Source organism: Petaurus breviceps, unplaced genomic scaffold, assembly GCF_028583685.1.
Source record: "Petaurus breviceps papuanus isolate PSGF00001 unplaced genomic scaffold, PetGlider_PUasm1.0 90386, whole genome shotgun sequence".
NCBI classification, from domain to species: domain Eukaryota; kingdom Metazoa; phylum Chordata; class Mammalia; order Diprotodontia; family Petauridae; genus Petaurus; species Petaurus breviceps.
In genome coordinates, this window is record NW_027187236.1 from 1,736,748 (window position 1) to 1,748,510 (window position 11,763).

The following is an 11,763-nucleotide window of genomic DNA, read 5'->3' on the forward strand; positions in this document are numbered from 1 at the left end:
TATGTCACAAGTGCCTAGAAATACAGGACGCAGAAATGCGGAAGTACCATGTAGGGTTGGCACCAATCCTAGGAGATATGGTATGATTTCCTAGAGGAGGGGATATTTTAATTGTGGTGAAAAGGAGAGGGAGGGCATTCCAGGCAAAAAAATCAAACTGGTCAAAGGCACTGAGGTAAGAGAGTATGGCATATATTTGAGTATCAGAAAGGCATTCATTTTGACCAGAATGTAAAGCCAATGGAAGCGGATCCTACCTTCTACAAGAAGCTTTTCTCAAGCCCTCTTAATTCTAGAACCTTTCCTTGGTTTAGGAGTGGGGAACCCGTGGCCTCAAGGCCACATGTGGCCTTCCAGGTCCTCAGATGTGGCCTTCTGACTGAATTCAAGTTTACCAGAACAAAATCTTTTATTAAAGGGATTCGTCTGTGAAGTTTGGATTCAGTCAAAGGGCTGTACTTGAGGACCTAGAGGGTCACATGTGACCTCAAGGTTGCAGGTTCCCCACCCCAGCCTTGGTTAATTATTTCCTATTTATGCCATATATAGCTTGCTTTGGATAGATTTATTTACACATTGTCTCCTTGAAAGCAGAGTCTGTCTTTGCCTTTATATCCCAGAGCTTAGCGCTGGTACATGGTAGGTGCTTAATAAATGTTCATTTTGACTGACTGAGTAAGCCAATCACAGAGAATCTTGAATGCTATGAAAACATACACTTTACTCTTTATTTGGCAAGTAGTGGCTAGCCTAGTACAGTACCTTGAAGGTGATAGAAGTTTAATAGGCATTTGCTGAGACTGAGTGGCATGTATCAGAATGGTCCCTAGAGAAGCAAGGCCGAGTCCCAGATACCCTTGCTTCCAGGCCAAGTTTCCAAGAGAAGTTGAGTTTCTAAGTCTTTGCAGGGCTGAGTCATAGACCAGAATCAGTGGCTAACATCATAGAAGGTACCTCTCCCCCAAATTATGGTTTCTGTTGATGAGGGTTTGGAGGTACCTATCTCCACCAATTCTGGAGAGAGATCAAAACTAGTGCCTTTTATCTTTCCTCCCCCTCTCTCCTCCATTTCTCCTCCCTTTCTCATCTTGGGCTTTCAACAGCTAACATGAAAGGATCCAGGGACTAGAAATGGGTTTTTGTTTTCCTCTCATAATGTTCCTGTGTATCTTCCTCTGAGGCTAAATATATTGCCAAAGGTGAAACTTGTAAAGAGTCCTGAAAATCCAATTTTGCTCACTCCCACCATGCCAGGCCTTCCAAGATTTGCCTTTTCTTTCGTTCCTGATGTGCCTTCACTTCCCTGAGTTGACCTAATAAGTCACAGTGGACCCTCTTCCTTCCTCATTTCCTACTCCTCCATGTGACCTGGCCTCTGGCTTTCTGCCCCAGGTGCCCTGGCTTGAGGAAATACCAGGCCAAAATGGTGGAGGAGAAATGCCAGCAGGACCAAAAGAAACCAGAGGTGCCCCCCGAGTCAGAAGCAAGCAGCTCTTTTTGGGAGAGCTTCTTTGATATTGACACCATCTTGTCAATGGACTCTGAGTATTCATCTGTGGCCACTATGGTACCCTGGAGGATCCCAGAGCCCGGACTGGTGAATCCAGCATTTGAGGAGACAGATGAAGATACCATCCTGAGTCTTTCCACATCTGGTACAGGCTTTGGGAAGGGGGCTATAGGAAAAAAACCTAAGGGTATTAGTGAGCTACAAACTTGATATGAACCAAAAATATGACCCAGCATCCCCAAAATAAATATGATCTCCTGCCACATTAAGAGAGGCCTAGCTTCCAGGACTAGGGAAAGGATAGTCTAGTCTAGTCAGACCACATCCCATGTGTTGGATTCTGAGGACCCTAATTCCACTTGCTACTTGGTCTGAGCTCATGCTACTCCAGGCCTCAGTTTACCCTTGGAAGCAAGGAGCACCTTAGGGAGGCAACAGCCCTATCTGACTGAAAGATCACTGAATCCAACCTTAGTATTCTCAAACATGGATAACCTGAAGAAGTCTCATCAGTGGTAATCAGCATGAAACTTGGGTCCTAGATTCCCAGCCTGAGGCAGCACACTAGACCCTGGCAGGCCTTCTGCATGGATACCCTCTCATGGGGATTCTGCCCAACACCCAATCTAGAGGGATGACATCATGTTCTGTTGGCCCCAGGATGGCCCATGAGACCAGTGTTTATTAAGCACCTACTATGTGCCAAGCCCTATGCGAAGGGCTTTACAAACATTATCCCATTTGATCCTTACAACAAGCCTGGTGGGTAGGTGCTATTATCCCATTTTACACTTGAGGAAACTGAGGCAGGCAGAATTTAAGTGATCTGCCCAGGGTCACACAGCTAGTAAATGTTCAGGGCAGGATATGAACTCAGGTCATCCTGACTCCAGGTCCAGAATTCTACCTCTAAGGGGTATGCTTTGTATGACCCAGTAACTCTGGGTCAAACCACTAGAGTCTGACACTCTAGATCAAACCACTGACATCCTCCTAATCCATCAACCAACCGTTCCCTGAGTTCTTGTGTCAAGCAACCAGGACTGGGTTGGAGGGAGGAAGAGAGGGAGGTGGGAAGGTTAGGATGCCACTTCAGTAGTTTAGGAAGATGGCGATGGAGGTCTGGGATGGGCTGGAAGATAAGATGAAGCCAGGATCTCAGAAGCAGGTCCCTTCCCCTCCATTGAGTCCCTTTAGTCAACTTTCTCTTGTCCCCTCTGCCCCCATCAGACCTGACTCTCAACAACAGTCTTGTGGCTGAAACTGTTGTCGTGGAAATTTCCCGGGATAACCCTGAGAAGGAACTGGGGATGAGGATCGTCGGGGGCAAGGACACCCCATTGGGCAACATTGTTGTGCAGGAGGTCCACCATGACACCCCTTTGGGTATGGATGGCAAAGTGGCCCCTGGAGATCATGTGCTTGAGGTGGGTAAATATCCTCCTTCCTGGCACATGGAATACTGGGATGCTGGCCTGGTTCATGCTTCCCTCCCCAGTCAAATAATCTCATTTGGATAGTACATGGAGGCCTAGGAGCTTAGGAGTGGGATGGTCTTTAATCTCTGTTTCATATATGAGCAAATTGGAGAGTGGCTAGATGCCACTTGCCCAAGGTAACCCAGCTGACTTGAAGCTAGGACTCTTGACTCTAGGTACCTTTGAACATACTGTGTCCAAGATGCAGTGTTAGGTACAGATGAAACAGGACGTAATCCCTGCCCTCACAGGGCTTCCATTCTAATAGATGCATGTGAAAGGCCCAGACAAAGTGCAAGGAGAGATTTAAGGAGGTCCAGGTTATTTCACAGTTTTACTGGGCTGAGGGAAGGATTAGGAAAGAATTCATGGAAGAAGTAATCCCTAAATTGAGCCCTGAAGAAAGGAATAGAGTTAAGAGAGTGCAGACTGAGAATTCCTATGCTAGTGTGAGACGAGCCTAGAAAGGTATATTGAAGCCAAATTATAGTTGGCTTTGGTTGCCAGGCTGAAGAGCTAATATTTCTTTTTCCTGTGGGAAATAGAGGACCATTGAAGGTTTTGAGCAGAAGTCAGACCTGCCTGTACCTTAGAAAAATTATGTGAGTGTCTGTGCAGAGAATGGATTGGGGAGGGGAGAGACTGAAGGAAAGAAGGCCCATTAAAAAGCTATTGCAAATGTGAGAATTTGTTTTATTTGACTATGTATATATGTATTACAGGCTTTGTTTTTTTCTTTTTTCCCCCTCCCATTAGGGGAAGATGAAAGGAAGAGAAAATAAATGCTTGTTAAAACAAGCTAACAAAGAAATGAACAAATAAAGAAATGGATAGCTGAATGAATAAAACAAACAAATAAATAAATAAATAGGCAGCTGAATGAATAAACAAATAAATTAATAGATAAAAGTTTGGAAAATAACTTAAAAATTGCAAAAGCTATTGCCAGAATCTGAGGAAGGGTTGATAAAGAAGGTGAGCCAAGCATATGGAAGAGGAGGGGGCAGATAGGAAAAAGGCAGTGGAGAAAGAATGGGCAGGATTTGGCATGCATGGGATGCATTGTTAAAGTTTGATTGACTTTCTCCTTGTTCTCACTCTACTGGGCTCATTCCTGTTCCACCCAGGAAGCATGTAAGCTTTGTCTTAGTACTGAAGAAGTGGAAGTTGCCCAGAAGGTCAGAGAGTCTGATGGGGGCCCCTGGCAAATTGTCCTTCCTCCTAGGTCAATGGAATCAACATCAGCAATGTCACCCACTCTCAAGCGATCTCCATGCTCCGCCAGGCAGGGCCTGTGCTGCAGCTGGTGATCTTGCAAGAGAAGGGCTTCCTCAACAAGCCGCTCCAAGATGACAGCCCAATTTCCAGCAGGGCTGGGGAGATCGTGCATGTCACCCTGATGAAGAGGGACCGGCTGCAGCCCCTGGGTATCAAACTGATCCGCAAGGCTGGCAAGGCTGGGGTCTTCATCCTAGACCTGCTGGATGGTGGCCTGGCAGCCAAGAATGGAAAACTGAGCCAAAATGACAAAGTGCTCTCCATCAATGGGCAGGACCTGACACAAGGGACACCAGAGACGGCAGCCCAGATCATTCAGGTTAGTGGTGGCTCTGGCCATTCCCAAGTGGTGGCCAGGGAAACAGAACTCAGAAATTTCTAGATTTGAATCCTACCTCCAATATTTACTAGCTATGTAACTTTGGGCCAGTCACTTAACCCCTCAATGTCTCTATCTGTAAAATGGGTGGGAAATAATACCTGTAGTAGTATAAATCATTGCATGTGAAACCCTTTTCATTTCATAAAGGATCCTATAAAATGTCAACTGTCATTATTTAAAGCTTGCAAAGAGCCTTAGAGATTGCCTGGCTCAACCCCTGAATTTTACAGATGAGGAAACTGAGGCTGAGAGAAGGGGAATCACCTCTCCAAGATCACATAGACATAGGAGGCAAATTTGGGTCTTCTGACCCCAAATGCTCTTTCTACTATTTCATGCAAAGCAGACTCCACTGTGACTCCAGATGCCACCAAGCACCATGCTTTGCAAGGAGTGGGCATTTGCAAAATCTTACGGGGCATTGCTATGTATTTGGGAAGATGTTAAGTTGAGATAAGATGTGGCCTCTGTTCCTCATGGAGTTTATGGTCTAGTTAGTAGTAGTAGTAGTAGTAGTAGTAGTAGTAGTAGTAGTAGTAGAGCACCCCAAGTGATTGAGAGGCAGAGAATTGTTCAGCATGGCTGGATTATTGAATGGATGAAGAGGAAAATCATAATATAAGGTTAAAAAGGTAGGGGGTATCTAATTGTGGAGGGTCTGAAATAACAGGGAGGGCAGTTGAAATTTTGCTGAGTAAGCAAGAGGGGGGCCAATTTTTGAGCTGTGGAATGACGCGATTAGATCCATACATGGGGAAGAGGTATAAGGGGGGCAGGGGAAGCATGCAATATTGAAGTAGAAAGACAGTCCAGTTATAAAGACCTTTTCTAGAATAGCGGCAGTAGGAAGAGATGGGAAATTGTCCAAGATGGCATCCACAGGACTTGCTCACTGGATGGGAGAGACAGGAAGACTTCAAGATAAGCCTCAGATTATCAGTGTGGGACCTACTCTAACTACTAGTCATTGAAAGTCATAATTCTTCTCTTTCATTATTGCTATTAGTGTGTTAACTTGGTAATTTTGTAAATTGTTCTGATTTTGCTCATGGCACTCTGCCTAAGTTCAAAGAATCTTCTCAAGTTTCCCTGAATTCTTCCTATTCATGATCTCTCTTATACACTAATATTCCCTCACATTCAGGGGTGGCTAGGTGGTGCAATGAATAGAGCACCAGCCCTGGAGTCAGGAGGACCTGAGTTCAAATCTAGCCTCAGACACTTAACACTTACTAGCTGCGTGACCTTGGGCAAGTCACTTAACCCCAACTGCCCTACCTTCTCCCCTCCAAAAAGAAAAAAAAAATTCTCTCACATTCCCCTGCAACGAACATTCCACAATCTATGGAAATCTTCTTTGTTTCTAGCTCTTTGCTACCATTAAACAAAAATGTTTCTATAAATCCTTTTAGATGGATAAAAGCTTTCTGTTTGTCTCCTACCTCCTTGGGTATCTACTACTAGTTTAAAAGTATATGCTAAAGTTCAGTGATTTTTCTTGCCCCATTTATAAGTGTTTCCAGAACAGTTGGACCAATTCAAAAATGTGGTTTTCCCCCCATAAAACCTCAACTTCCCTCTTTTCACCTTCTATCCACTGTTCCTAATTTCATCATCCAAGACCAAAGATGAATGAGTCTAATGCCTCTCCCCTCTAAATATCCCCCATTCTTCAACCTGATGCCAATGACATGGGCTCAATGCCTTCCTCTAGACATGCTCCAGTTTATCAATGTCCCTACTAAAATGTTCCCAGAACTGTATCCAGAATTTCCAATGTAGGGGTGGCTAGGTGGCGCAGTGAATAGAACACTGGCCCTGGAGTCAGGAGGACCTGAGTTCAAATCCAACCTCAGACACAACACTTACTAGCCATGTGACCTTGGGTAAGTCACTTAACCCCAATTGCCCTCCAAAAAACCCAGAATTCCAATGTGTTCTGAACATGACAAAGTACTGAGGAAAGTTTGAGCTTGCAAGAGGAATAATTCCCTAACAAACAGAGCAGAGTTATGTCAATGTGGGACAGGGATGCCTACCTAGGTAATGGCTTCCCTATCACTGGAGGCCTTCAAGACAAGGCTGATGACTTGTTGGAGATTGTTGCAAGGCCCTCATGTGGAGGAAGGATCAACCCTTTTCTGCCTAACTGCAGAGGACAGAGGGAGGAGCAGGGGGGAAGTGTACTGAAAGGCTAATTTCAGCTCAAAGGAAACTTCAGTAAAGGAAACTTGCTAACCATCCCAAAAAGGGAGTCCAAAATTAGAACGGGCTTTCTTAGAAGATAATGAGTTGCCTTTCATTGGTGGTTTTAAATGGAAGCGGGATGATCACTTGATAAGGAATACAGGGGTAAAACACTGATCGAAGAGTCGGGAGAGACTTCAAGACGTCACTCCACTTACCAGCTAGAGGGCATCTCTGACCTTCAGTTTGCTGGACTGTATACGATGAGGCGTTTGGCCCAGATGGTCTTTTTGGTGATCGGTCATCATGCATCTGGCCCTTACTGTTCATCTTTTGTTCTTGAAGAGGACCAATGACATCATGAGAGTGCTAACTTGAGTGGGAATGGGACTTAAGTAAAGCAGAGCTGCACAAAGTTTTCAGCCTCACCCTCTCCTCCAGAGTCATCCCACTGGCCCTTGTAAGAAATCAGGCTTCAGGTCTTTGGGCTAAGTTTACTTTTCTGGTGGTCAGAGGAGGTAGGACAGTTAGCTAAGCACTATAGGTACTATTCAGATCTCAAAATGATTTGGGCTGGGGGTGGAGGGGAAAGTGCTGCCTCGGTGGGTGGGGGTGGGGCTGGAGGTGCTGCTTCAAGGGAAAGAGGTTGATGGGAAAGTGGGAGATCTGGGTTTGGGGTTAAGCTCTGCCACTTACTTGTTGTGTGACCCTGAGCAAACAACATTTTTTTTCTGGGCTTTGGTTTTCTCATCTGTAAAACAGAGTTGATAGTACTTGCATTCCCTGCCTCAGTCATATCAAACTCACAAAGAAAGGGGGCCCACTAACCTGTACATAAAGATCCCTCAGGGTGGCATATTGACTTAGTTTTAAAATATAATGTTATCAATTTTTTCCTGTATTTTTATTTTGTTAACTTGTTCCCAATTTGATTGTTTTTGGAGGGAGAAGGCAGGGCAATTGGGGTTAAGTGACTTGCCCAAGGTCACACGGCTAGTTTTTGTGTTAAGTGTCTGAGGCCACATTTGAACTCAGGTCCTCCTTACTACAGGGCTGGTGCTCTACTCACTGAGCCACCTAGCCACTCCCCCCCATTTAGATTTTAATCTGGTTCAGGCCTCATTCGGGAGTATTGTCACCTAAGACCCACCTCCCAGGGAAGATGGCAGGAAAATGCTTTTGAACTCTTAAAGCAGGAGGAAAGTGGGAAGTATTAGTAGCATTATGTGGGCTAGTTAGCATTTTGGGGGGCTCAGATTGCTTCCTGGCCTTCCTCTGAAAATCCTGACCTCTCAACCTTAGAGTCATAGCATGTCAGAGCTAGAACATCTCTCTATTTGAAAGAGAATTTAACTGAGCCCCAAGAAAGGAGTATAGGCTCGCAGATCTAGAATGGACCTCAGAGACCATCGAGTCCAACCCCTCAACTTGTAGAAGGGGAAACTGAGGCCCAGGGAGAAGAAGTGATTGCCCAAGGTCTCACGTAAGAGCTGGAAGAGCCCTCAGAGGCTAGTAAGTCAAACCCCCTCATTGTACAGAGAAGGAAACTGAAGCCCAGGAAAGGGAAGGGACTTGCCCAAGGTCCCACATAAGATCCTAACTCTAGAGCTGGAAGGACCCTCAGAGATCAATGAGTTCAATCCCCTCATTGCACAAAGGAGGAAACTGAGGCCAAGGGAAGAGACTTTCCTTGGGTTCATAGCTAGCAAGAGTTAAAGCATGATTTAAACTCAGGTATTCCTGACTTGAAAGCTAGCACTGTCTATGTGATACCCCATGATAACCTCATGCTCATTGCTTTCCCTTCCCATCCCACCCCTCTCCAAATCCTCATCCTCTTCAAGGGCTTGATCCAAGTCCCTCCTCCAAGAAGCCTTCTCTCCTTCTCTGGCCGCCCCCCCCCCACCCCCAGCACCCAATCAGCCCAATACAAGGTATTTCCTAGATACCTTGGACAGCATCTTCTTCTAGCCAGTTCTTCTAGGTCATTGCCATGTTGACAGTGGACATAAACTTGAGAAGGAGTCCCAGTTGGCATACAGAGGTGGGGATTGAGGGCAGGCCCTATGGGGGCAGGGCCTGGCCTTTGATACAGCTGCAGAAGCCTGTTGGCCACACCAGCAGCCAAGTGGCATGGGGAAAAGGCCTGCTTATTATGTCAGTAATACAAGGCATTACTTAGTGTAATTGTTATGTGCCGCGAAAGGGAGCAACGGCTGTTGGCACATAGAGAAATTGATCTCTGCAGGACTCTGGGCTTCTGAATACGGACCTCTTCCCTAGACCAGGTACTTATAGTAGACAGAGATGCCATAGTTATGCTGGCTTCACAGCCAGTCACCAGCCTTGGGGGCAGCCTGTTTTGTTTCAAGAGAGAGGAGACAGATACAGCCTAATCTGGTTCAAACCCTGCCATGCCATTTAATATTTATATTTGTGTGACCTTTGCTAAAGCACTTACAGTCAGTCTCTTCCTTTGTAAAAAGGGGGAGGGAGTAATTAGATCAATGGTTCTCAGTTATCAAGGACACCGAAGAGTTTTTGTTTATGTGGCTTTTATATATATATTCATATTTGCCATGGTAGGAATACAAATTGATAGTTTTTAAAATATGTATTTATCCATTCGTTAAAATAACAGCAAATTCATTCATTACATATGAACAAAAATAAAATTTTTATGAAAGACATTTTCAAAAACAATTTAATGAGAATTCTGGCATTGTCGTACGGATTTTTGAAGCCTCTTTAATGTCTAACTTAACAGAAAACAGGGATACTCCTCTCTGCTTCCACCTTCAACTTCTTCTGCTACATTGTTTTGGTTGAAGTATGTAAAGAAAATCTGACCTCACATGATATCATTAATTTCATTAATGAAATATCATTAATATCATTATGAAATTAATTTTGACCTCATCGACTCTCTGAAAGGGTTTAGGGGACCCCCAGAGGTCTGTGGAATAGACTTTGAGACTTGTTGGACTCAAAGGCCTTGGAGGACCCTTCCAGCCATAGAGTGAAGTTCCTATGCAGGATCCTGGGCAGGTGACTTCCTTCTCTGGACCTCAGTTTCTTCCTCTGTAAAATAAAGGGGTTGAACCAGATGGCCTCAAAAGGTTTTTCCAGCTCTAGATTTAGGATCCCTTCCCCTCCCTGGGCCTGGTTTCCTTCCCTGTACAGTGAGGGATTTGTAGTGGTTGGCCTCCCAGGTCCCTGCCAGCTAGAGATCTTTGATCTATCAAAATTATGTCACACTTGGAAAGGAGTTTAGAGTTCTAGATCTTAGCCTAGAGGGGGTGGGGGTGGCTAGGTTGCGCAGTGAATAGATCACTGGCCCTGAAGTCAGGAGGACCTGAGTTCAATTTCGGCCTCAGATACTTAACACTTGCTAGCTGTGTGACCTAGGGCAAATCACTTAACCCCAATTTCCCGGTCTTTCCCCCCTCAAAAAAGCAAAAAAAAAAAGATCTATGAAGTTGGGATATGTGTCTATACATATATACATATACACATATATACATATATATTTGATAACAATTAGTTTCCTTTGTAATACTAGTTATTTTATTTTATGCACTTAAATATATTATTCTAAAGGGTGGTCCACAGATTTCCTCAGACTGCCTGAGGGGTCTAAGACACAAAAAGAGGTTTCAAATCTCTGGATTAGTTCAATCCACTCATTTTCCATAAAAGAGGGAACTCAAGGGTGAAGTAAGTTCATGAAGGCCACCCAGAGAATGATAAATTCATTCTGAGAATACACTCGCTCTGCCCAGCCTTGTCTCTACCTATCTGTGTGAGGGAAGCATCCCTCTGCTGACACTGTGGCCCTGGGATTGCCTCCAGAAATAGCAAACCCTTTCCTCCTGCCCTTCTGAAAGCTTGATCAGAACATTCTCCCACTGGAAGCTCAATCTTATCACTCTGCTAGTAAATACCTATCATTCTCCTTTGGTTTTTTTTTTTTTCATTTTCCAGTCTTGTAGAACTCTTCATGACCGCATTTGGCATTTTCTTGGCAGAGATACTGGAGTGATTTGCCATTTCCTCTCCAGCTATTTTACAGATGAGGAAACTGAGGTAGACAGGGTGAAGTGACTTGTGCAGGGTCCCATAGCTAGGAAATGTCTAAGGCCAGATTTGAATTCAGGGTTTGACTCCGGGTCAAGTGTTCTATCAACTGTGGCACCTAGCTGCCCATCATTCTCCTAGTTCTGTGCATATGGTCCTGCACAGCATTTCTTCAGCTGCTCTGACCAAGCCTTCAGAGGGCTCTTGCTGCAGCTAGAGGGAGGGGAGTTACTTTATGGAGATGGCAAATTCTCTTTCCACCCCAAGATTAAGAAAAGAGTCAAGTTATTTCCAAAGGGGCTAAGACAAGGTGATTAGGTTCTCCATTCTGTTTGTCTGCAAATGCTTACCTGTGGTGTGAAGGACTCTGGATTCTTGAAGGCTATGCAAATGGACCAGTCAGCTTTGGGCCCACCAGGTGTGTGCGGTTTGCACCACACAGTTTGGAAGTTATGGGGGGTGGAGTGGATGTTTTATGGCTTACCAGGGGTAGATGACCTGGGGCCTTTGCATGTACACACACACCCCAAAAAACATGGGTAGGGTGATTTGGTCTCTCCAGGTCCATTTTATTTTGGATTTAACACCATGATGGTGATGGTGATGATGATGGTTGGGGGGGGGTGATGGTGATGATGTCTTGGCTAATAATAATATGTGAGGGGAAGAGAGTGACCTGCCCAGAGTCACTTGACGCATTAATGAAATGACTGCAATTTGTGCTGACACCTCTACTGCACCCTTTCCAAAATGTGGGACCTGTGGTATCCCAGAGGCCCGCTTGACATCAATCAGCCCAAGTTCTTTAGAGAGAGAGAGAGAGAAAGAGAGAGAGAGAGAGAGAGAGAGAG

At 44.9% G+C, this 11,763-nt stretch overlaps 1 protein-coding gene across 1 annotated transcript in view; it reads left to right on the plus strand.

The window, feature by feature from the left end:
* LOC138177336 (ligand of Numb protein X 2-like) overlaps positions 1-11,763 on the plus strand; it is an 80,669-nt gene that overhangs the window by 57,449 nt on the left and 11,457 nt on the right. Inside the window, exons 3-5 of the mRNA XM_069108483.1 lie at positions 1,393-1,655; positions 2,741-2,937; positions 4,214-4,585. Of these exons, the coding sequence (XP_068964584.1) occupies positions 1,393-1,655; positions 2,741-2,937; positions 4,214-4,585 (832 nt within the window). The remainder of the gene's footprint in view (positions 1-1,392; positions 1,656-2,740; positions 2,938-4,213; positions 4,586-11,763) is intronic.